The sequence below is a fragment of the Arctopsyche grandis genome, chromosome 13 (genome assembly GCF_051622035.1).
Source record: "Arctopsyche grandis isolate Sample6627 chromosome 13, ASM5162203v2, whole genome shotgun sequence".
NCBI classification, from domain to species: Eukaryota; Metazoa; Arthropoda; class Insecta; order Trichoptera; family Hydropsychidae; genus Arctopsyche; species Arctopsyche grandis.
In genome coordinates this window covers 23197030-23223937 of record NC_135367.1, presented here as the reverse complement: position 1 = coordinate 23223937, position 26908 = coordinate 23197030, and the positions used below count along the sequence as shown (strand labels likewise).

Sequence of the window (26908 nt, the reverse complement as noted above, 5' to 3'; positions counted from 1 at the left end):
GTGTTTTAATGTAACAGAAAAAATTAACTATACAGACATTCACACATGCCGGCATTATACACAATGAATATCAGATAGAAGGTTAAAATTAAATAATGAAATATTGTTTTAATAAAAATACGCTCCGAATATATTTTATGAAAACTGGTTACATCCAATATGTGAATCGCTACTAGGATAACCGCAGCTACGAAAATCTCACAAAAATTCAGCGACAGGAAACCGGATTTTCGTGAGACATGATTTTTATTAGCCTCTTATTGTTAAAACTTTTTTGATGCCGGAGCGGAGCAGCCGCAAAAATAGTCCGCTCCAATTAATTCTGTGTACCATATATAATATATGGCGGTCTCCGTCACGGGCCCGAAAAGCCTGTTCCTCTTGTTCCTGTTGTATCCTGCTCGCGCAAATTAAGTGAGTATGTACCGTTTACTATGCACCCTTTTTTTATCTCGTTAAGATCTTTCGATTTTCGATCTTTGCCTTCCGATATTTGCGTTTTCGGGCGTTTCACATTCGGGCCCGTCACGGAGACCGATATAATATATGGGCTAGGGGTGATGCGTGTTTTTAATTGTAAAAGAAACATGTACCACTCTGTTAGTGATTGTTACAATAAAGTAAACAACATTTAATAGAAAAAATTGCTCGTTTCCATGACTGATTAATCTTTTATTTAGGTGTAACAATTAGATATCGAAAAACGTCTTTAGTTTTTTTTAACAGTTTCTGTGCAATTTCTGAAGAAAGCTCTTGTAGAATCTTAGGCCATCGCATGACTCATAATTAATTTCTGAAACAAATTAATCGTATCCATATATAAGATTTAATAGAGGCAATAAACATAACTAAGCGTAACGACTCACTTTGACTGGATTCACAGCGTGAGTGACTTGCAGTCCAAGACTTCGCAACAGAACAATGGGCGTTGCATCTGTCGTGTACAGCTTATGAAGAGCATCAATTGCGGCAGATGTAGGTACGACATGTCTCTGTCGTTGCGTTTCATAGTTCAAAAGATGCGATTTATCACCTTACATAAAAAAAAATCGATAATGGCAAGAACGTTGTTTTCTTTTTCTGAAGATTTTCTTTGTACATATTTTTTATTACTTAACCTATTTTACTGTCCATAGTGAGCTAATAGCAATGAGGTTTATAAGCATTTATCAAGCAGATATGTATAAATAAAATAGTGAAATACTGCTTTAAAAAATACTATTTTCGGTTTACAGATTCTGACCGGAATTCTTATCAAATCTTAAAATCGTGCGGTAATAGTAGGTAACAACATTTTGACCTTACTAAGAGGAAAAAATCCACTTTCGGTTTATCAAATTTATCAAAAAGGTTATATTTTGTTTTGTTAAATGGTATTCCTTGGGTAAAATTCTTAGAAATTGATCGACCTCTGGAGCGAATTGTTAGAAAGGTCCACCTCATTTTATTGAAACGGTAATTTGTTCATGACTTCCCTTCGTAGAATTAATGGAACCGAATTGTAAGTAGATTTACTTTAAGAGAAAGTCAACGATGGTATTCCCACTGTTAATCTGCATGTGCAATTTTTTCAGGGACGTCATGGGGCATGGGGGGGCACTCGCCCCCCCCCCCTAAATTTAGAAATAGTGTGAATTTAATGATTAATGAGATACTATGGATCTATGAATGCTACGTTTATTTCTTGTATTACTTTTGGGTAGCTTAGTAACTAATAAAATAATCGCTGCTAGGTGCTTTGAAAAACAGATTTTATTATTTCGAAGCAAGTATATTTTGGTTTTTAAGTGGTATTCCTTGGGTAAAATTTTTAGAAATTGTTTATCTTATGGAGCGAATCGTTAGAAAAGTCTCCTTTTACTTTATTTTGTCTCAAAAACAGATGTGTAACGTTTATTTTTCCGAAAGTTCGTATTTGTTTTTTTGTTTTCAAGAAAGGTTTTAAATTAATATTTTAATGAATCTGTTCAATCAAAAATGATTTTATTTCTCGTATTTTTATTTGCAGACGCTCATTCTCACACAAAACAACGAATGAGATAAATTTAATCTTCATGTGTAACGAATTCGGTCCAAAAAAACTTTTAGTTATTTAAAAAAATTGCTTTCTGACCAAAACCTTATCAATGTTAGTACATAAAGAATACAAATATAAATTTTCAGCTTAATACGTTCAGGGATGTGGTAAAAAAAACCGTGTGCTCACAATATTTTTGACTTTTCTAAGAGGAAAAAATCCCACTTCTGGTTAATTAAATTTAATGATTTTTTTATTATATTTTCATCACATTGATACAAGGAATTATACCTGAAATCGTGAAGAGCACAGATATTTAAAGGGTCGATTAAAATAGTGGAAGAAAAATCCGGTAAACTGCCACTGTCGGTTAACGGGTGTTCACGAAATTTTATATATAACTTTGCATTATGTTTATAATTCTAGATATGAAATATCAGTTCAATACGCCAAAAAGCTTCCGAGAAAAACATATAAACACCTTGATCTTATAGGGTAAAAGTACTACTTCCAGTTGCGATAAAAATAATTTTATATATACATATGTACATACATATGTATATAAAATTATAAAAATAATAAAAAGACAATCAGAAACACACACAAACACACACTCGGACACAATTTTCTAGATTATGAAAACGTGATCAGTGATCGATTCTGAGATTGAATTTTTGCATGATATCAAAACTTCATCTATTGTTATTTCGTATAAAGTAAAGACAGTCGGTAGAAATTAAGTTAATTGATAGCTTTTTAGTGACACAGTTTGATGGACGATTTTTGCTGACCATGTGAAGATTTTTGGAAAAAAATTCTCGCCTGCGGCGCTTTTTTAACTTTTTACATAATATTTTTATAATTATTTTTTCAAAAATAAGCTTATTTTTTATATTTTAAAACTCAATGAGGTGTATGCAAAGAATATTTTCCATTTTTATTCCGATATAAAAAAAAATCAATTTCACCAATTTTTGCCTGCCACACCTTAGAAAAAGCTGAAATGACGTCCCTGGGTACGATTAAAGGTCTGTTCATACCTCGTCAGCACGTACCGACTTCAGCAGGTATCCGGCCGTACGAAAAGTATTCTTTGGTACATTTTGTATGGGTATATTCATACCAACCGTCACGTTTACGCCACGGCAGGTTTACAGCAGTACCCGACATTTCCTGTTCATACCTAACAGCAACATCCGTCAACGTATCGTATCCGGTTTTTTGGCCATCGTGGAAATATACACGCGAATTACGTGCCATGAGTCTGCCGCTTTGCTGTTTTGGACCAATTATCGATAGTGACAGTTGACAGCTGTTCAATCTTTCGACATGGTTTTGGCGCAAATATTTAAAAAAAATTTTGTCCACAAGCTCCTTAGGGCGGTTTCAGACTAGCGTTTTATACGCGCGTATAATCTCGTTTTTTGAAGTGCTTGTAGACGCGTATAGGCGCGTCGTTTTCCATGCGCGCAACTCGTACGAGCGTAGACGCGCTTATAAGCTCGTATTATCCATGTTGATACTAAATCACCATTACCGGTTGGAGCGAACACGCTGGAATAAGCCCGTGTACGCGAGTCCGGTTTTTTGAAGCGCGAAATGTAGCGCGCGTGTAAGCGCGTATGCCGAAACGACGATATACGCGCAGAAAAATACGCTAATCTGAAACCGCCCTAATACAGTGTCCAAAACTCTCCTTCGGTTTTCTTTATTTTTTAACATGGGATGCACATCAAAACGCCTCCGTGCTTTTTTATTCCCTTCTTGAGCTTCTTCTTTCAACAACAACGCGATTATACATAATTTTTTGTTCGATAAACGCCGAAACATTTTTGCTGGCTTGTATTCTGACGCGTAGCTACGAATGCATGTGTATGCATTCATATTGCAAGTACTCGACAATACGACGTAAGCAATATTGTGCCGTATCGTCATGGCCTCTAATGTATAAGTAAGCCGATTTTGCCTTGCACTCGGCCACAAATTGCTGTAAACGTGACGTGACCGCAACGTGTAGGTAGATATGAATAGAAATGTAATAAAATGACATATTTTAAACGGAGTCGTGCAGTGCTGAAGCCGTGCAGTGCTGTTAAGTATGAACAGACCTTTAACTGTACATTGAGAAAAATACTTTGTATCTTAAAAAAAATGTTAGCGCATTAAAATTTGCATTCTTTTCGGTGCATTAAACAATATCGTATTGTGAATCGAAAAAATATTTTGGCATTATAAAGTGACCATTAAAAAATATGAAAGGATGGTTCGAAAAAATTGATTTTAGCATTAGAATGGATACAAAAAGTAGCTACGTTGCAGTCTTCCGCTATTTACAACTGTCAATTATCGAAAGTGTTTACTTTTGTTTACGTATGAATATGAATGATGATGTCAGGCCATACAGTCGAAGCCAAGGTCGTAGGTGTCGAAGGTCGCAAGCCGAAGAGTAAATAAAAAGAAGGAATCCAGTAGGGAGAAGCGTCGGTTGTTGCCGGTTCGGATTTTGGTCATTGTATTACACATTTAAGTAGCAAACATCCGCTTTTAAGTGTCAAAAATTGTTTTCAATGATCAAAGCAAAGTTTAGTCTAATGCAATCTGATCCGTCATTTAAAAATGCACACGAATTCATTGTAATGTACAGAAACTTTTTTTAATTTATAAATTTTTTTTAAATGCACATTCATTTTATAAAATGGACGTTTAAATTGTTTTCTTTTATTTACATGATGCTGATACGAGATCGAAAAAAATAGAAGAAAAAGCGAACAATAGTAATCTGGTACTTATAGTTGATAGATCTTCACTAAATAAAAAAAAAACCTTGAAACCCTAGAATACTAATTCCGGTTGAGGTAAAATATTAAAAAATACTATTGTATGAATTCATCATACATATGTACGATAAGTACATATGATGAAGTATGTGAAAAAGTTTGAGCCCAATCCATAATAATTTGGAATTCAATTTACCTATATCACTTCCAGAGTATACAGCATTTGATAGAATATCGACTAAACAAGATATATCACTGAAACCAAGATTAACTCCTTGTCCTGCTAATGGATGTACTCTATGTGCAGCGTCACTGAAAAAAAAAAATGATAATACCATACATTCGAATAATAGTAAGTGCAAGTAATGTAGACTAATACTTAATAAAGATTTACCCAACGAGAGCAACACCTTTAGAAACGTATCGTACGGAATGACCGAAGCCGAGTGGGAAAGCTGCACGTGAAGATTCCGCTACATTTTCAATAGACGGAGGCAATTGTCGGGTTATTCCAGATGGTAAGAAAGCTGCTGATAAAAAGCTAGACAATGCATTCACAGCCGAATCCACAACTGTATTTCTAGGGTATTGTTTATGCTGCAAATGTTATGAATATAGTATACGCATGTGGGTAAATATTTTCATTGTTAGATTCATTTATGAGTATTACTAGTGCGTGATTTAGTGTCTGCACAAATTCTTCATCAGACATTTTAAGCAGACTTTTGGCTTCTTGAGGACTTGTAGACCAGACGAGAGAGCTATGGTTCGAATTCAAAGGTAGTATGGCTATCGGTCCTGTCGGTAAGAAGCGTTGCCATGCTGTGGTATTATCTGTAGACTAATATTGTGTATTATACAATTATTAAACTTGTGTATGAATTATATTTCCCTTATATAATATGTAATTTGAAAACTATTTTTTAAAATGTGATTTCAGTATTAAAACTCATTTGTCTTGGAAAGGAATTTTTCATTTTTTAAAAGAATTGTAAATAGGTTTTTGAGCTCTTTTTCCTATTATGATGTACATACATTAACATTAGAATAATATAATACTATGATTACTAACAAAATTAAATTAAAATTGTAAAATAGAAAATGATCAGTAGATCAGTAGCTATTAAAATAGATATAAGATGTATCGTGAACATTATTTAGTAATAATAAAAAGCATTTAAAAATCAAAATCAAATTTTTTAGAAGGAAAAACAATTAAGAATATGATAAATTAATGAGTAGAATGAATATCTTATACATTTAGAGACAACTAAGAATACTCTGTTTTGATGAATTTGAACTCTGGAGAATTGAGCTATGAGCAGTGGTGTAGTGCTAAAAATTGAGGCGCTGATAATGAAAATAAACGTTTAGAATTTGAATGTTAAATTTTTTGAATATCTTCATTGATCGCTTCATATTCAAAAAAATTGAGACATTTTTTTCAGTTCATCCATGCTAGGGGGCATATATTTTTTTTGTCGTAGTCTTGTGCTAATCTACATACATTGCAAACCCCTGGACGTGGTCAAGCTATGTAAGTTGGTTGGAAAAGGCTATTAAGTGTTCCATTATGACTTGATATAAATGGGCCAATGAACTTTGTCTTCTTCTTCTGTGGCACGTACCAATCTGATGGTTTTGTCGCCTGTTGCAAGGGGCATCAAACTCCTCGACCAAATTTCTGTTAACTTGGATCTAAAATATGCTGAACTGGTTGAGAGATTGTGATGGTTCTAATATTGTTTTGTTGATTGTTTTATTTTCTTATTTTTGTATCCTTTTTCTCTTTTGTTTAGCCATAGTGACGACTTGGAAAGACAATGTAATGTCACTATGGCAAAAATTTTATATTTAGTGTGAACATTTACATATTTAAGTTCTTAATATCTTCCTCTAGTTATGTATAAGAGGATATATAATTTTATTCACGTGGTCCAAAATGAAATGAAACTATGAACTGACGCTGAATGAAAGCGCTAGCCTGGTCCCAATACACCATTATACATATAACTACTTCATTTACTCGACATTGCGAGTCAAATTCTTGATAAGACGACTTGAAATACTCACGTCTGTTAGTTTAAGCGTGGCCACAATTCCCATTTGGTTATAGCTCCATGAAACATATTGGGTTCCCATCGTTTGGCGGACTTTTGAGTTGGCTCCGTCGGCTCCGAGCTGAAAAAATATATAGTTTTTTTCAGTGATTTTGTCAATTTACGACAACAGTGGATGATATGTTTACGAGTTCTACACAAATGTGAACATGAATGAAACACATGTTGTATGTTGGAGCGAGGTGAACAATAAACAAGAGACCCGAATTAGACCGAACGTTAGTTAGTCGCCGTTGTGCTCGATCTAAATAATTCTGAGAAAAATAAATATTTCATGATGCACTCGTTCTCGAATATATGTAGAGGAATGTACATCCGAAGCGTAATGACGAATAACAGATTCAAATTACACAAATTATTGGATTCAAGAACATATTATTTATTTAGTTCTTGCATAAATAATATTGCATTTGCAAAATCATTACATATATATTACATAGATATGATTATTCGAGACATCGATTAATTGGGTCGGTCACATTCAAACTTGCAAAATAATCTTTTTTGGTAAAAGTGACTCTGATTTGATTGAAAACGGGGGCTTTTATTCTGAAACTCCTCAAACATCAAGCAATTACTTAATTTCGATTCTGAAAACAAATTGTAATGTAAATCAGTTTTTTTTAATTCAATTTAAATTTCAACCTAAAAGAATTAGGGCGAAAACACATAAACAGTGGGTGTTCCCCAAACCGAATTCGGGTATACTTAGGGTTGCCAAGTGTCATGGACAAAAAAGAGAACATTCAACAATTGTTTATTTCTTACAAATTTCTTTATTACAGTACTGATTATTATTTAAGTGAAATGAGTCATTTTAGGGTACCAAAAATATCATTATTTTACAAGGTAATCTTAAATTTCCATCAGTACAGGAAAGATTATATCTACATATAAGGCTAAGAATCATAATGTATACATATATTTTTATGTATTATCAAAATAATTTTTAAAACAAATTTACGCAAAAGTTCAACTATCTCAAACGAAATATTATATGACTTATTCCAATTCATAATAACCGGAACATACTTATGTAGTTAGGAACATGAAAAGTGCGCTTAAAAATTAATTGTTGAATTTAATCATCTTCATCCTTACTCTCAATTTCATCATCTCTGTTGCTATATTTATCTACATATGTACACTGCTAATTCGGTGCAAAAGTTTCTTATTTTCTTTTATTTCTTTATAAAATTCTAAAGATGAAATATTTTTGTAATTATATACAAAGTTTAAAATACACCGGAACGTGGAGATTTTCAACTTATTTCTTTCTTTAGTCCAATGTCCGCTGATCATGGAAAATATTCTTTCTACATTGGCATTTTGGCCAGATATTGCAAAAGCCTCCCACTCAGAGAAAATATGGTACCGACTGTGTCAAATTATTGTCAAAATTGAAAAAGAGGACATTTTGGATGTAATATAAAAAAGATAGAGAACAAAAGAATTGTGTTAAAAAAGAGACCTGTTGGCAACCCTAGCGTGTACTTGCATGTGCAGAATGCATATGTTTGAGAGGTCACACGTGTATGCATATCCATATGCAACCGATTAGTTTCTCCTACATTTCTTCAAACATGGGAATCACCGTTATCGATTACTGTCAAGCAAGGATAAAATATCACCGAAAACACTCCAGGGGGTGATTTTTAGGATTGTGTACCATTTATAAGGGCTAGGGGTGCTGCGTTTTTTTGCATGTTTATAAGTATCTTTAAAAAAAAACCACGTTCCACGTCCCAGTCGGTGTGTTTTCGCCCTTAAGGTTAATACTTTAATTTCTAGATATTACAATTTATTTTAAAATTAATTTTTTTTAAATTAATTAATCTAATTTTATATTCAGATATTCTTCAAATATCAATATTTATGAGTATATATACACACACTGTGATGGATAGCGAGTGACCAGGACTTATGTTTTATTTTATTTCTCCAAATATACAGAGTGCAGGGTCTTCATATTTTATGTATTCCACATCAAAACCTCTATGATTCGAATTATGTCATAACGAAATAAAAACATTGATCAATATCAACAGAAAAAAATATTTTCTCGAGAAGCACCTTTTACATGTGACTTACAAATGCAAGAGAGAGAGGGGTCATTCAGTTTGCTGCGCTCAACGTAATAGCTAATTACAATAATTAACCTTGCAGAATTTGCATTATTTTAACTTAAAACATACATTTTTAACTGGACGCTTGAAGTCCAGCACAGTGGCTAGCGGATTTTTTAGCACAATAAGGTAAGTGATAAGTTAGAAACGTTTTGCTAGTAAGTAAGTTTTAATTTAGAAAACACAGGTTGAGTTAGATAGCTCTACTCAAATATTCCCAACCATAATTAAACCAAAATCCAAAATTTCACAGCACTGAAACCAACTGCTATAGAAAACATAGTTACATCTATATAAAGTACAGTGCCGAATGGCCACACACCGTTGACTCAGTTCTTTGCGAAACTCCGTTCTGAAAACACGCCAGTCTTTCAGCAGCTTCCTAAGTATATAGAGAGCGAGTAAATATTTACATTTGCTCACAAACAAACCATTTCCTTTTCGGCCACCACTCAAACTGGATAACGAGCCGGCTGAGAAGCCGAACATAAAAATCACCACAACAATTGCGGTGAACGATTTTACAAAGTATCTGATAAATTACATTTGCGGTTCGAGTGCTAATCTCACAAACTTCGTATCATTTTATACGGGATATGAGGCGAACCACAAACGTAAGGCCATTCTCGAAATAATAATACACGACGATAGAGTTTGTCCAGACGGCGGCGAGTGAACATAGTTCGTGCATGTTTTGGAGTATGATGACGTCAGACGAGGCAGTAAAGAAAGTTCCAATGTAAATACTGTCTCTGATATAAGCGAATTGTGACTTTTGTTTGGTGCAAATTGGATATTGTTGCTCGGTGCGACGATGGCTAGTCCTGGAGATGATGAAGTCATCCTCGAAGAAGGCTACATGACCGAGGGGAGCATCAGTAGTGAGAGTGAGGGTTCCGGAGCTGATTGTGCGTCCCGTATTAGATTCAAGCCGATCAAAGATATATGGCCGACAGGTAATATAACACAATGTTGTTTTATTATTTTAAATATTTTGTTTTATATGAGTGAAGGTTGCTTTAGGTGTGTTAAGAAAATCGTATAAGAAAAGTATGCTTATGTTATATTTTATGTAAAAGTATGCTTATATAATATTTTAACACACCTTAAGCGGGCGAATTTTTTTGCGGCGACTAGAGGTATGTGACCCGCTTAAGGAGTGTATCCTTTAACATTTTGAGAATCGCTAATGTTAAGAGAAATATTTAACGTTACGTTTGTCAGTTTTCTAAATATAATGGCGAATCTATACAATAACTTCCAAAGTTCCAATTGAGAAAACATTGCAAAATGGTACTTTTGGATGAGAGTATTTGGGCTTAGTAGTTTGGTTCTCCTGCTGGAAGGATGTAGGTCCAAATCAAAGAAAAAGTGATTTAATAATTATTTTTACTCTTCTTTACATAAGTTATTTAATCAGCAACAAAGTGTTAAGCGTATAATGCTATCAACTGAGGGGCTATGGGTTCAATCCCTGGCCCGGTGCTGTTGGCCACACCAGACTTCGATGTTGAAACGGTTCCAAACAAATTGGAAACCTATCCTCATTTGTCACCATCATTTGAATATAACTTCAAATTTATAATAAAAATATAATTCTCAAATATTTTATTATTAAAACTTGATCAACCAATTAATTCCCAGTCGTCAGCCACAGATTGAGCTCAGTTTCTTTTACCTCTTTCCGGGTCATCCCGCCGATACTATGAAGAGAATCTTTTTCCTAAGGCATTTTGTGTACACGGTTCCCTTAACTTGCATCAATAAGGGACGGTAAATCAATTTACACACTACTCTCTGATACTGCCTGAATTCGGAATCGGATATCAATATCTATATTTCAGTAACAGTTTGTAAACTGCATTATAAAGATATATGTTCATTTATATTCTACTCCATTTTGTTTTTACTAAGGGAAAATAAGGAAGATATCTACAATTAATAATATAGAAAGAGTATTAGTTTTGCTTATAGCTCAATAGATCTACTATATTTTGATAGATGGGAAAAATAAATGTTTACTTTCAATGTTTTACAATACATGAAGAGGATTCATATTAGTACTTTCAAAAGCTCTAAGATTCAAATAGCTCAAATAAGTTTCTTCAGTAACGGCACTTTCAGGAGTTTCCTGTTATCTAATGTCGGAAAGAAAAAAGGTTTTAAATTAGTGGATAGGAATAATATTAAGTGGCGGTTAGAAAACGTCAACTTTATAAATATTCATTGCTTTTGAGTGCATATTTTGAAATAGCAAGCATCAAAGAGTTAAATTTAGATAGGTATTTAAAGAATCAACCGATGACACACGAGATTTCGATCTAATCTATCATTGCGATTAATCCGTCCGTTGAAATTCAATTTCAACGTTGGCTTTATTGCTAACAATGAATCTATTTCTGGAAATCGAAACGTGGGAGTGTTGACGATGAAGAATATGTATTATATAGAAATTGGTTCGGTTTGTTACCGTTGTTAACGATACATGAAACATAAGAGCAACGGTTAAACGCAAATATGTAAGATGGCATAACATTCATGCATTCACGCGAGCATTTATTTCAAATACAGAGTACTCTCGATTATCCGGGTGCGGATTATCCGGTTTGAGGATTATCCGTGCTTGAAATAAATTAAATTTTTGGGACATATGAATCAAACGTAAATAGCAAGTGCGTAGATTTGGTAGATCAGTGGGATTTTTTCGTTAGATACGTATGTTCAGTTATTTATTTCATTAATAAGGTTAGTTTTTCCTTGAAAAATTGGGGTTAGAAGGCAACTTCAACGCCTCATCTGGATGGGTGACCAGATTTAAGCAATGATATAGTATTCGGGAGCTTGCGGTTCAAGAAGAATGTCTCAGTGACTGTGATAAAGCCGCTGATAAATTCTGCATCGAATTTAAAGAATATTTTGAATTGGAGAATTTGCAACCCGATCAAATTCAGATGAGACAGGCTTGGATGTGTTTTGCTTCAAAAGAAAAGTTGGTCTAAGTGGAATTTTATTTAATTCTCATATAAAGATAATTTAATATATTATCCCTATTAATTCAATTCAGATTCGTGTAAATACGAGTAAATACTAGTACGAGCTTTTAGCTCGCAATTTTACCGATTTAAAATTCAGCACACTTCCAATTAACCCTTTTAAACGAAAACAAAAAATAGTGTGTCCAGAACACTATCCCAATAAACATGTTTCAATAGAAAAAACTCAATATAAAATAGTATTAACAGTGGGAAAAAATCCTAAGTGAAAATACCTACTTTTGACTTTTGATTTGAACTGGACGACTACTTAGAGATATTTGAAAACTAACAAGTACTAAAAATGAAAGATAAAATACTTGACTATAGATTTCAATATTCATTTTGAAGAGGAACTTGACAGATTTTGAGACATCGACCGAACAACACCAAGATATAGAAAAATCGCACGATTTAAAAAACACATGTATATCTCCGAATCTCGAGCCAATCAACATTTTTTATTACCAGATTCGTGTTTACTGGGCATATATCTATAAGAAAAGTCATATCTCGTCTCTGAACCATTTTTCGTGTCGAACAGTATTATTATAGCTAAAAAAAGTCATGGGTGGATAGAGACATCTTCGAAGATTGGTTTAGACAAAATGCGTTCCTGAAGTGAGAGATTTTTTAAAAAGCAAAGGGTTGCCATAGAAAGCAGTATTGTTAATAGATAATGCTCCTTTTCATCCGAATGAAATTACTTTAAAAATTAAGAAAATTTTTACAAATTGGGTTTTCAATGCATGAGTGATGTTTATATTGTTTCTATTGTCAATAACAATACCTTGATTGTTAGAATTAAAATTTGATACTTCGGATTAGGGCGAAAACACACTGAGTGATATGGAACGTCACGGCACTGGCTTGTAAACAGTGGGTGTTCCCCAAACAGAATTCGGGTGTAGTTGCAAGTGCAGAATGCATATATTTGGGAGGTCACTCGTGTATGCATATCACCGAAATCACTCCAGGGGGTGATTTTTGGGAATGTGTACGGGTACATATATGGGCTAGGGGTGCTGCGTTTTCTTCGCATTTTAAAAGTATCCGGTCCTGTACTCCTCAGAATTAGCCCGGATAATCGAGAGTACACTGTACAAGAAACATGGGATACCGCTGTATATATAGTCGTCGATCAGAGTTAGATAATTCTTTTGATCGACTGATGTGGATTTTGACGGATGTGTTTCAAAACTTGTCATTCTAACAATAGAGGAGATAATTGCTGGATTGAGAAAGCTGCCGGGTGGAGGAGAAGCAGCTGACTTAACGTGTTCAGGAAAAGCGGAGAGCTTAATCAAATATTCCGGAAGTGTTTTATGGTCGTGCTGGTTGGGAAGACCGATACTGCTACAGAAACTCCTCGCTGCTGGATTGTCGCCACATATTACAGATGGTACTGGCAGGTAAACAATATTTATACACGTACACATGTACATATGTATGCAATTATAGCTAAACATTGGTCAATTTTTAGCTTTAATATCTAAATAGCTATGTAATATGTTAAGATTGATTACGGCATTAATATCATTAAACACAGGACTGGAATGCATTTAGCAGCACTGGTCGGCAACTCTGAATGCCTTCAGATTCTGCTGCGGAAAGGAGTAAACGTGAACCAGTGGGACAAAGAACAACGAGTTACTCCGCTACACTGCGCGGCTAGTGCTAAAAGTTTACAATGCATACGGGTTAGTATTATACGTAGTTACCAAGATTAGCGTTTTTGGAGAAGAGCAAGTACTGCGAAATTTTCTGTTATATTGTATTACAGATACTGTTAGTGAATGGGGCAGACGCGAATGCAGGCATCAACAAACGATCACCATTACACTACGCAGTTCAAAGTGATTCACCGGAGTGCGTTCAGGAGCTGCTCAATGGCGGAGCTTGTCCAGATACTCCTCAGGTATTAAGATTGCTGTCGTACAATATTTCGTAATCATATTATGAAATACCTCAATCATAACAAGACTATTTTCGTGGTTCGGTGATTACTAGTCAAGTGTGAACCGGTCACAGGACAACCTGTCGCTCTAGATCGGTCACACGTGATCACCCGTCACACTAAAACTGGTCACACCCTAAAATCGGTCAACCAGTTTTCTCGTGACCGATTTTAGGGTGTGACCAGTTTTAGTGTGACGGGTGAGCACGTGTGACCGATCTAGAGCGACCGGTTGTCCTGTGACTAGTTCACATATGACTAGTAGTCCGTTTACCATTTTCGTAGTTGGAGACAGTGTATCGTTACATTTAACTTGTAAACCTTATAAATCCAAAATTATAATACACTAGTGTTTTTACCCGGCTTCGCTCGGTATTTCTTATATAAACCGCTTAAACATGGCCAATCTAATAGTAAACATTTTATTAAATTTATTTCAATAGTTTTATTTTATTTGAATATTCATTTGTTTTTCTACGACCCAACAATAGTTACATACATCTTTCGAAATTATATATTAGATTTCACCAGCTGATTTTTGTATCTATTTTTAAAATAGATCCTCAAGTATGGGAGAGGGAGAGAGAGCAAATCTTTTTATTATTATTTTTACAAGCATTTATTAGTTTCACTGACTGTGCGTTCGACCCAGAAAATTTGTGAGCTGATTTTGAACCACTACCAGTCTTCTAATCGCTTTGATATTTTACCGACACATGGGGGTTAGCTATTATTAAAGTAAGCAAATATCTCCTAAATGACGCAAGAGGAATTTAATCATTATCGAAATTATCAAAATTTCACCAGAATCGACTGTCAGATCGACGTGATGACAGCTGGCTAAATAGTGAAAACATTCATGCCACACATTTGCATCTTCAAATTTTATGCGGTTGAACAGTAATAATTCACACTTGGGATGTAATCACCGAACCATTTTCTTATATAAAATTTATATTAACCAGTAGCATATGTAGATTAGGTTTAGCATATGATGCTTTTTTGAAGCCGAGTGGCCATGGTTTCAATCCCTGCCCGGTGCTGACGACCAGACCTTGGATATGTGACTCCAGGTCGATCGTTTCCAACAAAATAGCAAATTTGATCTATGCATTTCTTGCAAATTTCGAGTTTATAAAATGCTGCAAAAATGCAAATTTATCCATAGATATCTTTATGATGCTCTGTAGAAAAATTACTCTATAAATTGTTTATCGATGTTTATAATTGACCAGGGAGGCGCATTTGGGTTTACCTGTTAGGCCTTCCTGGCATATATGTATATATACATACATGTAGATTAAAATATATAAATAAAATATTGTGGCAATACCGAGGCTGGCTGTAAAACTATCGGTTGGCCAGTGTTTCGCCGTCAAGCATTTACTTCCTACCCGGCTGCCGAAATAAACAGTTGTGCATTACCAACACAGTCACCTCACTCGCCCTACCCCTTTAATATTAAAAGCTTTAACATATATTCATATAAATTTTGTAATGATTAATTGTATGTAATTATGACAAGGTGTATACCGAGACACCATTGCACGTGGCTGCATCCGGAGGATTCACCACATGTCTCCAACTGCTGTTGAAGCATGGGGCTGACGCTCGCGCCAAGTTAGGAGTGGCAAGGACCACAGCATTGCATATGGCTGCTGAGGAAGGACATACTGATTGCGTCGGTGTGCTACTAGACAAAGGCGCTCTAATAGATGCTCCGAATTCTAAAAATCAAACGTCTCTACATTTGGGTATGCTTATAAATCATATAAACAATAGAATAAGCCACTATAATCTACGACTCACTCTTGGTAAACATACATACATATTGTAGCGTGGACGTGTAGAGAGGTTTCTGAGATCAAGAGTGAAACACGCAGCAGTAGGCGAGAGGTAGTTCATTTTATTGGTCGGCCTGCCAGCTCCGAATGAAGCATGGACCAAAACTGCCTAATATTTATACCCATTGGGTACTCTCCGAACAGAGAGATCATTGGTCGATGGATAGTGAGACCTTATTGGCTGTTGTATACAACTTGTTCATACGTCGAGGCCTTTCTAGCGCGAACGCGAAATCAGGCAATTAGTGAGGGACCAACGGTCCACGAGCACCAATTACCTAATCTATATGTTACAATATTTTAGAAGATCTGAACTCCAACGGAATACTCTACTAATAGTACGATTTTCTTATCGTTAAGACATACCTAAATTATTTCCAGCTTAATAAGCAGGGCATTCATGGGGAAATTTGTCAGCAGATAAACATTCGACTCACAACTATGTAGGAACACCTGATCAATTGTATTGTGTTGTATCTTTTGGCAGACGAATTGCTGGTATTTGTGAATAGCCATCTAGCCTACTCTAGAAGTATTATAAGTAAAGCTCGTTTGTGGTAGCTAAAATTTATTTTTTTAAATCTACACATACATTACTATTAAAAAAAACTTAAGCTTCTGTAGCCGAGCTCTATATAAATGTTTTATTTTACTTAATGTATCACTATAGCAAGTAAAGCCCAAGCTTCGGACACGTTAGAGCTTTTGATTTGCCGTGGAGCTTCAACCCAAGCATATGATGCAGACGGACGAACACCTCTCCACGGAGCGTTGGGTAGAGCTAGTCGTAGTTCAGATTGTGTGCGAATATTGCTAGCGGCTGGAGCTGACGCGAATCAACCAGATAACTTCGGATATACACCGATGCATCTCGCTGCACTTAACGAATTCTCCAGTTGCGTTTGCTTATTACTGGGTAAGTGTACTCAATGTGGATATCACGTGGATTGTTTATTATAATTGAATGGTGGTTTATCGTCCAGATCATGGTGGAGATGTCACACTCCGGACAAAGGGGGGCCAGACAGTATTGTCTTTCATAGTGCGGAGGACACCTGAAGTCATACCGAAGTACCTGTCTAAGTTTGATGACGCCATTAAAGTAGCAGATCATGAAATAGGAGATGTGGATTGCGAGCTGAAGTTGGATTTTAGGCCACTCGTGCCAGCCGTTAGTCGAGGAGAGGCCGCACTGCTTCTGGCTTTTATTGAAGTAGGCCGCAGAGATGTTCTGAAGCATCCGTTGTGCGAGACTTTTCTATATCTAAAGTGGCGTAGAATAAGGAAATTCTTTCTAGCGAGCCTAACGTACCATATCATATTCGTAATATTATATAGCATTTATATAATAGGTAAGTCAAATCATTTATAATGAATTAAAATCTTCATCCTTTCATCATTCGATTTTGGGATGAACTTATTTCCAATCCTCTTTCATTTGTGCACAACTTTTATCTCAGTTGGTCGACTCAATTTCTACATACAATTCAAATACTCGGTGGATATAATAATTTGTGAAATATTTGGATAAAGGAAATATAAGAAAGCAAAATAATTACGGAAAAACTTGGAAAAAAGATGGGCACGAATGTAAAAGGACTGGAAACATTTCTGTCCAGTATCATATGGTGAATGGGTGACATTTAAATTTATGTATACTATTTTGAACTTTCAGGAGTGTTTATTAGGAACTGTCCGAGCATCAGATCCAAATCCAAATGTGGAGTGCCATTGCATATAGAAATAGTCGGATATTTGCTGATATGCCTCAACTTTATGCTACTAGGAAAAGAAATATTTCAAATGCTACATGACTTTATAGGCTATATAAAGCGTTGGGAGAACTGGCTACAACTACTCATCATCTTAAGCTTATTCCTATGTGCGGTAAGCTGGCGATATCTCTCAAGGAAACCACGAATATTACAAATTGAACTAAAGGTAATGTAATATATTAATAGATGCCGGGCTCGGAACGAGACGTAAGAGAAGATGTGCACGATTGGCAGCATCATATAGCCGCGATTAGCATATTCCTGGCTTGGTTAGAACTGATGATAATCGTCGGAAGGTTTCCCATGTTCGGCCTGTACGTTCAGATGTTTACGACAGGTGATTTAAAAAATATTAGTAACGTAAGATGATGAGCGCATAAGCGAAAGTGTTCAGTTGAGCCAGCTTCCTAAATGTGAGCATTCAAGGACTGACTTTTTTGCTATCTACCTGACTATGAAAAGTAGCAAATCGTTTAGTCTTTTCATAAAAAGCTATTAAATAATGGCGTGTCTCTTAATATGTAGTTGGGTAATAATAAAGAAAGAGGTCTGACTTTAAATACTAATATTTAGGAAAGTGCAAATTAAGATAGGTCCGCTTACAAAGTTCAATTTAGAAAAAAAGATAAATCAGACTCAAAATTCTCTTGATAATTGTTACGTTTGTATTTGACGATATATCACATATATTGACAGTATGTATGTATATTAGTAACGTATAGGGCCTACTATAGTAGTTGTAATTAGCTGGAAGGTTAAGTCTGATTTACCATTTATGAACTCCGTCACTACATATGTTTGTATAATCGAAATAAATTTAAGTGTTCAATTATTTTCAGTTGCTGTTAATTTTTCAAAATTTCTAATGGCCTATTCGTGCCTGTTGATTGCTTTTGGTCTATCTTTTGGAGTTCTCTTCGCAAACTATCCTTCGTTTAACAACGTAGTATTGGGTCTGCTTAAGACGGTTATAATGATGTCTGGAGAGTTGGAATTCGAGGATATGTTTTACAACAATGTGAAACTTTTATATCCGGTGACGACGCACATCTTATTCTTGGCTTTTGTATTGTTAGTGACAGTGATTCTCACTAACCTACTTGTCGGTTTGGCAGTCAGCGATATTCAGGTAAGTCTTATTAGATTACGGGCGAAAACACACAGCGATGAACAGCACATCGTGTGCATGGCTCCTCGCCGTGGGTGGTCTCCCACATTTCTTCAAATATGGGATACACTGTTATCGATCACTGTCAAGCAAGGATAAATACAAGCATACAATTTGACCGAAAAAGGTCCATGAATGCCCAGCACGGCACTGAATGGCACGCATCATTTTATTCGCATGTTTAAAAGTATCTAAAAAAAACCACGTGCCACATTCACCGCTGTGTTATTTCGCCCTAAGACAGGTTCTTCAGAAAATACTTCGTTAGTTGATCTAGTTTTAGTATATAAATCTATATGTACTAAATTATATTGTATAAATTTAGTATACACATATTTAGTACATATATTACATGTATTGAAAGGGTTCAAAGGAGAATTTCAAAGATTCCTTCTGAACTCAAATCACTTTCTTATAATGAAAGATTGAAAATAATGAATCTCACTACATTGGAGACGAGAAGATCTAGAGGTGACTTAATCGAAGTCTATAAAATTCTTAATAATCACTATAATTGTCATATGTCTAATGTTATTTCATTCAACATAAACACTCACCTCAGAGGTCACACGCTTAGACTCCAAAAAGATAAATCTAATAAATTGATCAGAGATACATTCTTTTCTAACAGAGTGGTTTCAGTTTGGAATAGTCTTCCCAACGATTTAGTAACCTCTATTAATATTAATATTTTTAAGAATAAACTTGATACTTTTTTTAAAACCAAAGGATTTTTGTGATTCTTCTTTCCCATAATCATATTTCTGTATTTTTATCTTTTTTTGTTTATTTATTTTATATTTTTTTTTCTTCTCTTATTTTATTTTATTTTAATATTGTTTTTTTTAAATGTATTTTAATTTTTCTCATTTTTTTATTGCATATATGTATAATTTGTAAAATTATGTTTATTCAAACCCCTTGGGCCTATCGGCTTTGCCGCCTCCCCCAAGTATATTAAATAAATTAAATAAATAAATATATACCAGCAACATAGCTCAGTGGTTAGCGTATAACGCTAGCAACTAAGAGCTCATGGGTTCAATCTCTGGCCCGGAGTTGTGGGTCAGACCCTGGATTTATTTATTACTAGTGAATAGCCCGATGAAATATCATCGCATGGGTATAAAATTATTATATACCCGTATAAAACTAAAAAAAAAATCCGGAACCGAAACCGTTATTTTCGTAGACTCTCATAGATAGTTTTCAATTCTTTATTTGTAATAATTTTCAATTCTTAAAGTTAACGTTAACAAAATGTAATATTTTCCGATTTTACAAAAAAGGTCATTGACCTCGTAACGTTGAATATTATTATTACACATAACAAATTACGTGCATATACATATGATGTGTATTTACAACACGTAGTCTGGGCGAGGTTATGGCGTGCGACGCGAGCTTGTGAGGACATTGCGTTTGGATCGGAGGGTCCGAGGTTCGATTCCCGGCGCCCGCGGTGAATGAAATCAATTTTTTTCTCGAATATCGTCAAAATAATTTAAATTTAATTAAAAATAAATCTATAAAAAAATGGTTCAAAACCTCGCTAAATGAAATTATTAAAATTACGTATTTTTATATGGCGAGAAGGAATATTTCAATTAATGTTTAAAAAAAAAAAGGCGAAATGAAGAATTGGATTTGGCGTGATGCACGTGACCATTAGCTCAATTTAGATCTATATTCCGGCTATTTGGGGTGATCGGTTCGAGTGGCGACAAAGTCGTCTCGTCGAAAAATGAATTTATCGATTTTTATCGATTCGTTCATTATGTTCGGCGAGAGTTAGGACACACACACACACACACACACACACCCACACACACACACAGATTACCGTCTTTATATATATATATATATATATATATATGATTTAACATATTGTGACTATAGGTCGATCGTTTCCTATCAGAGTTTGCCAATTTATCTGATTTCATTGTTAAAACGGTTCCAAGCAAATTAGCAAACCTACCCCTATTTATCACCATTATTTGAATATAACTCCAAATTTATAATAATAATGTTATAAATTTATATAAAGTACAAATGTACGAATTTGGCCATAGGTATCACTTTGGGGAAAAACCTACATATAATGGCATTTAAGAAATATTTTTTAACGTACAGAGCGAGTAATAGTTTAAGCGAGTAGTAGTTTTTGGCAGGCCTAACGTAAAGACGCACAGTAAACGCTATTTGATCTAATTCGGGTGTATTATTTAGAATCACTCGCATTCTGATCTTATATATGTAATTTGAAAGACTATTTGGGATTTTCATCATCCCATCACTGCTTTCAAGGCAGAAAAGAGAATTTTCCGGTTAAAAAATTCGCCTACAATACAATAGCTTCTAGAAAAAGTACTGATACATTATTGGTGATACAAGAACTACACATTTATGGTAATTTTCTGAGGAATACTGAATAATTTCTGACAGCGTTTACATTTTTGTAATGTGTCGATCGACTTTGTCCCACTATTAACTTCAAACTTGTTTCATTTTCAGGCTTTACAAGAGAGCGCAGGCCTTGACAGATTAGTTAGGCAAGCAGAATTAGTGGCGAGGCTTGAAAGCATGCTATTTAGTCCGCTGCTTCACTGCGCTCCTCCAAGAGTTCTGGCAATGATGTTAAAATCAGCATTGCTATTAGCGTCACGTTATAGATGGGCACTCTGTATTCGGCCGAACGACCCCAGAGAGAAGCGGGTAACTTTGAATTATGTACATCTTTTAATACATTCCAATACAAAGGTTATATGAAGACTTTCTTTTCAGATACCGAAAGAATTGATTTCGTCAGTATATAAACTGGTCGCGAGCAAAAAAGAACAGCCGAAGCATCCAAAAAACAACAAATACAATTTAGAAATTTCCAGTCATAGATTAAGCTCGATAAACGCCATGAACATTGGCCGATATCAAAGCAACGTTAAAAAGCCATCGACTATCAGACCACGCACGATCTCCGATTTGACAAACATCAACAAACCTAATATCATCAAGCCGCTATTTGCAGAGATGAAACATCCACTATTAGAGAGCGAGACCAAAAATATTGCGAATAAATTAGATGAATTGTCGTTAAAGTTGGAACAGTTGTATAATATGGTAGAGGGAATACAACAGAAACAAACTAAAAAATAATAATTAGTGAATACACATTTTTTAAAAATAAATTTTCTTTTTAAAACCTTTTTACGAGTGTATATTAACAGAGCTGATAGTAAACTTGAAAGTTTGAAGTACTCACCAATAATTTGCACGAGTATGTTTCGCCGTTGTCCATTTTGACGAGTGAATTTTGAACCCCTTGCCTCAATCCTGGCAGTTCGTAATCAGTAATTTTTGAATTGTGAATGATTTCAATTTGATTGCAATTGTCAGCAGAGTTCAACTCCTCGTTGACTGCGTAAAGAAGTACGTCATTTTCTACGATGTATGCCACGTCTTTTTGTAGATTGTCGTGGTTGAATGTTATCATCGCTTCAGAGCAAGCGTCCCAAACCTTGAATTTGATTTTTGTTCATATAGAAATACGGTCTAATACTGATGTATGAAATTAAATATCGAATACGTACTTGCATATTTTTGACTGGTTGCAATCTCATTTTTTCGATATGCTTCCAAGCACCGATTGAAATCATGAGGTTTTTAGTGGTGGGATTTAGAGCCGATACTCTATTGCTGTATCGGTCGGTTAGTGTGAATTTTTTTTCAGGGCTGCTTTCTAGTAATAGTATTTTTTGGGAAGACAACTTTGTGTTTTTAGCTGTAACAAGTTAACGTGTACATACTTTTTTAATATAAATAATATAGAAAAGTTGGTAATTGGATTATTAGTCACATCACGATCGCCTAAAGACAGTTTTCGCCATGAATATTTGGCACTCGAGTTCTCGTTAGTATGATGGACTTTTCGGCTGCCAGATGTTCTGTTATATAGATTTTCGTGACTTTTGGACGAGCGCTTTGTGACCAATAATCACCGAACGAGAAAAGTTCTAGGATATACCTTTTAGGGATCATGAAAAATTCACACTTGGACAAACATGTTTAATTTTATAGGTACAGATTATAGTGAGGTAAGGTGACAATGTTGTCAGAACCATATGAGTCGTCTAGTTCCAAAACCCGGTAAAAGCATTTCAGTCATTTGTTGGTAAACGCAGTTTTTCTGCCACAACTTTATTTAGTGGATTTCATTTACAAAGTTTTATTTTAATGGAAGATATACGATTTAAAGTTATTTTGCAATTCAGTTTTTTGGAAAATATTTGAGATTAAATGAAATATTAAGACTTGAAAACGATTTTGCCGGTGTTTGTTCCCGAGTTGTCCTTTTACGGCGATTCCGTTCCTTTGCTCACGATTTCTTTCGGATTGTTTTCTTTCTTGTATCTCCATCTTTGGTTTTTTCAATACTTCGAGACAGATCGTCCATGATAACAGCAATTACAAAGGAAATGCGGAATGACCGGTAACGTAACCAGCCATTTTGCCATATGCAGTGTTCTGATTGGCTGTCGGCAGTTTTGCCGTTAATTCGAATAAGTAGAGAGAATTTTTGCCGTTCTTTGGAACAAAACAAGATTTTAAATATATTTTTTTAGTCATTTAACTTGGTTTTAGAAAGAATTCAAGTATACAGTATTGTGTGAAAATATTCCTAAAATCGGAATACATTTTTATCTCCGTTTTGACCAAATATGCAGATACCGGGTTTTGGAACTAGACGACTCATATCGTCCATATGTGCAAATCACTTGACGGCCAAATTTCTTGAAGCTGCCGTCCACGAACCAAAAAAAAACATCCGCGGGTCTCCTTTTATTTTTACTATATGTAAAACAAAAACCTAAAAGGCGAACGTTCAATGGTAAAAATAACACTTTTCTACATTATTTTGCCGGATGTTATCGCGGCCGCCTTTTGTATTGTTTTGTATTTTGTACTGAGAAACGATTTTCGAATGCAAACCCATACAATAAGGGTGTGACTGTGAACGTCGTTGTTTACGACGGACAATTCTTAGAATTAGTTCGAAGCTTACTTAGTTAGTTCGAATTAGATCGAAGTTTTATTGGAGAAAACGCACATGCTGAGCACCTCTGCCATACAAATATAACATCAATGAAGTTTATTACTCACAAACTCCGAAATGTATCACTGTTACGACTCAAAAGCTATGAAATTTTATTACCTCAGTTATCTTCGGTCTTTCCTCGAGAGTTGTCGAAAGATCATTTAAAGAATTTTATAAAATTACTAGCTGAACCCGGCATGCGTTGCAACTAGGGTTTCTGACCCGGGACAGACATTCCCGGGAATTCACGGAATTTTTGCTGTCCCGTGTCCCGGGAATTCTTATCTCGAATCCCGGGAATAGGATTTTAAAAAATCGTGAAAATATATAACATTTTCACGACTACACGAAGGGAAATAATAAATCAAATATCCAAAAATCGTAAAATATTCTCAAAGTTTTGTTGTTTAGGAGAAAGTACAGCGCATTCGCCGAACGTGGAAGTTTTATATGCATAATGGTTCTGTGTGTTTGGCCAAAATCGTTTCTTGTAATTCTATTTTTGGAAAATCTCAATACCGAAGGACTTGACCTTACTGATGAATTATTCCGAGAATTGAAAATTAAAATCGAAGAAAGAAGAAGCCTAAAACTGATTTTTTTAACACAATTTTTAAATAATTCTAATTTTACACCGAACAAAACATTCTTTAAATGTTGTAATAAAAGCGAATGTATATCCTACGGAGAAACTATTATGAAGCGAGTATATTCTTCTTGTATTGACGATTCCACAATGGAATAAACTCTTTTAGATTCGGATGAAGATGAAACAATTCTGTGTTTGATGATGAATGAAGAATAAGGAGTTATCAAAGATAAATATACAAAATAACGTAAATAAAAATAGCGTCGACTTTAAAAAAGAAATTAAAATATACATACATGCTGACAGGAGAAAAAACCGATAGTTAAAAAAAAATGTTTTCGTCCCTTTTAACAATAAAACCAACTTCGACCGAGTTTTTTCAAATGCTGGAAATTTTTGTATCAAATCTAGAAATAGGCTTTCGGATTCTCATTTAAATATTTTAGTATTCTTAAAAAGCTACTTTAAGTAAATTTACATTTTTTCCAGTTAATAGATATATATTGTATTGTTTACTTTTTTTTATTCCGTAAATAAATAAATATTTTTTTATTAATAAAAAATATATTAAATTGAAAAAAAAAAAATTACATGTGTCCCGGGATCCCCGGGAACGATCCCGGGCTCCGTACCGTGTCCCAGGAATTGAAAAAGTCCGGGAAATCAGAAACCCTAGTTGCAACGTCACAATAACGCATGTAATTCCCGTTCCCGTTTGTCGGAAAAACGCAGGCAGAGAACACATTTGAAAAAATTCAATTGTTTGTTTATTTTACCTAACGCAGGTCGCGACACGAAAACATTCGGCAATGGCACTATAGGGCGGATTAAAGGTTTTAACCGTTTCCCGGCCTATGGAAATTCAGTTGAATTTTGAAATATCATCGACCTAGTTTCGTATGAAGTCGTGCTATATCCCCACAGCACTCATTCACGATTTTCCCCGTTTCCGTTCCCGTTTTTTTAACAGTAATCTTCCCAGATATGCTTACAACAAATCCTGAAAGTTCCATCGTAATCGGTTCAGTAGTTTAGGAGCCCATTCGAGACACACACAAAGACATTCATTTTAATATACATATATATTATATATATATATATATATATATAGATAACTCAGTGTTTTCAAGGCGGGCCAGAATGTTGTAATATAAAAAGTAAAATATTGAATAACAGCAATACAATGCCTAACGTGTTTGTATTTGATAATTTGAAGGAATTCGCCTTCCTTATTGCACTTCTCACCCAAGTTGGTTTCACATATGTACATATGTACGAACTTTGTACGTTTCGTCATTTTTTAAATTGATAAATGAAAACTAAAGCATTTTTTTATTTCCAAGAAACAGGTATAAAAATCGGCAATGAAATGAGTAAAAATGGAAATAAGCTTCATACAAGTAACAAAATCGCAAACGTAAGAAAGTAAAATATCAAGATATTCAATTAAAATTCATGACTTGGACGTTAAATTTCACAGTGTTGACCTTCGATTTTTAAACCGGAATTTTTTTATGAGTTTATGTAAAAAAGGTGTCATAAAAATTAATAACGCAATTACCTAATGCGCAAGCCAAAGTGCAACCGACCATCCCACCTCCAGCTATGATAATGTCGTAATCTGGAGTCTCTGAATGTGAGTTTGTATGGATGGGGACTCCTGAGGTGAGGGGGCGCACGGGGGCGCAGCCCCTGATCGCCATAGCTCGAATCGCTGCAGACCGAACTAAGAACCACATCTTGACAGTGCCGCCTTTGACAACTGACAGTCAGTGCTGCCAACGAAAGTATTTACCATGTGTCGTATTTGGCTCAAACATCATCACAATCCGATTTGTCAAATAAAAATGTATGGATTTTTTTCGAATATGTGACACCGCTGAATGGTTTCAGTATTGTTTTTCTTATCAGCCAGAGAATGATTCTGGATGAAATTATAAATCGTTATTGTTCATATACGCAGGGCTGCCGAGAGAGGGGGGGGGGAAGAGCTAGGGTTAAAGTTCTAGGGTCCGGACTACTTGAGGAGCCCCGTATAGGGACGTTGGAATGATCGATATTGATATTTTATATTATTCTACATAAAAAATACATATATTTCTTTAATGCTAAATGTTTATTATTTTTCGATCCGCGCATTCTTTGTGTCCATGTGAAATCGTACTTGTTATATCATACTTTCTTATTTGATTATTTAAAAAAATAGCATTTAACATATAGGTATTTTTCTAATTTTTCGTCTATTAAAAATATATCTATAAGATTTTTTTTGGTTTTTCATAGGGTATGGAATTATTTTTCCAGGACCCGGGATTCCTCTCGGCAGCCCTGAATGTACGATATTGAAATTTAACTGTTATGAATTATATGTATATATTTTATTATTTTATTTTACCATGTTTTCTGCTATT

The 26908-nt window shown here is 34.8% G+C and overlaps 2 protein-coding genes across 2 annotated transcripts; one reads left to right on the top strand and one right to left on the bottom strand.

Moving 5' to 3' along the window:
• Window positions 1–110: 110 nt before the first annotated feature.
• On the bottom strand, window positions 111–26668 carry Coq6 (ubiquinone biosynthesis protein COQ6, mitochondrial). The gene is made up of 9 exons (XM_077444062.1): window positions 26059–26668; window positions 22404–22594; window positions 22076–22330; window positions 6868–6975; window positions 5465–5635; window positions 5189–5391; window positions 4991–5106; window positions 867–1033; window positions 111–793 (listed from the first exon to the last, which is right to left on the bottom strand). Exons 1-9 carry the CDS (start codon window positions 26234–26236, stop codon window positions 764–766), a joined length of 1419 nt encoding a protein of 472 aa, XP_077300188.1. The 5' UTR covers window positions 26237–26668; the 3' UTR covers window positions 111–763.
• Window positions 9372–22082, top strand: LOC143920975 (transient receptor potential channel pyrexia-like). The gene is made up of 12 exons (XM_077444043.1): window positions 9372–9996; window positions 13292–13484; window positions 13622–13772; window positions 13856–13990; window positions 15555–15783; window positions 16544–16789; window positions 16857–17225; window positions 17549–17760; window positions 17835–17985; window positions 18488–18777; window positions 21331–21531; window positions 21601–22082. Exons 1-12 carry the CDS (start codon window positions 9855–9857, stop codon window positions 21967–21969), a joined length of 2688 nt encoding a protein of 895 aa, XP_077300169.1. The 5' UTR covers window positions 9372–9854; the 3' UTR covers window positions 21970–22082.
• Window positions 26669–26908: the final 240 nt, after the last annotated feature.

What these genes read in the sequence shown, in the direction of transcription:
- LOC143920975 (XM_077444043.1), top strand. Translation starts at nt 9,855, where the DNA reads ATGGCTAGTCCTGGAGATGATGAAGTCATCCTCGAAGAAGGCTACATG. An exon ending in ATATAGCATTTATATAATAG is followed by an intron (nt 17,226 to 17,548) that starts GTAAGTCAAATC and finishes TTGAACTTTCAG; the next exon opens with GAGTGTTTATTAGGAACTGT. An exon ending in CGTTCAGATGTTTACGACAG is followed by an intron (nt 17,986 to 18,487) that starts GTGATTTAAAAA and finishes AATTATTTTCAG; the next exon opens with TTGCTGTTAATTTTTCAAAA.
- Coq6 (XM_077444062.1), bottom strand. Translation starts at nt 26,236, where the DNA reads ATGTGGTTCTTAGTTCGGTCTGCAGCGATTCGAGCTATGGCGATCAGG. An exon ending in CACTTTGGCTTGCGCATTAG is followed by an intron (nt 22,595 to 26,058) that starts GTAATTGCGTTA and finishes AACTTGTTACAG; the next exon opens with CTAAAAACACAAAGTTGTCT. An exon ending in AACCAGTCAAAAATATGCAA is followed by an intron (nt 22,331 to 22,403) that starts GTACGTATTCGA and finishes ATCAAATTCAAG; the next exon opens with GTTTGGGACGCTTGCTCTGA.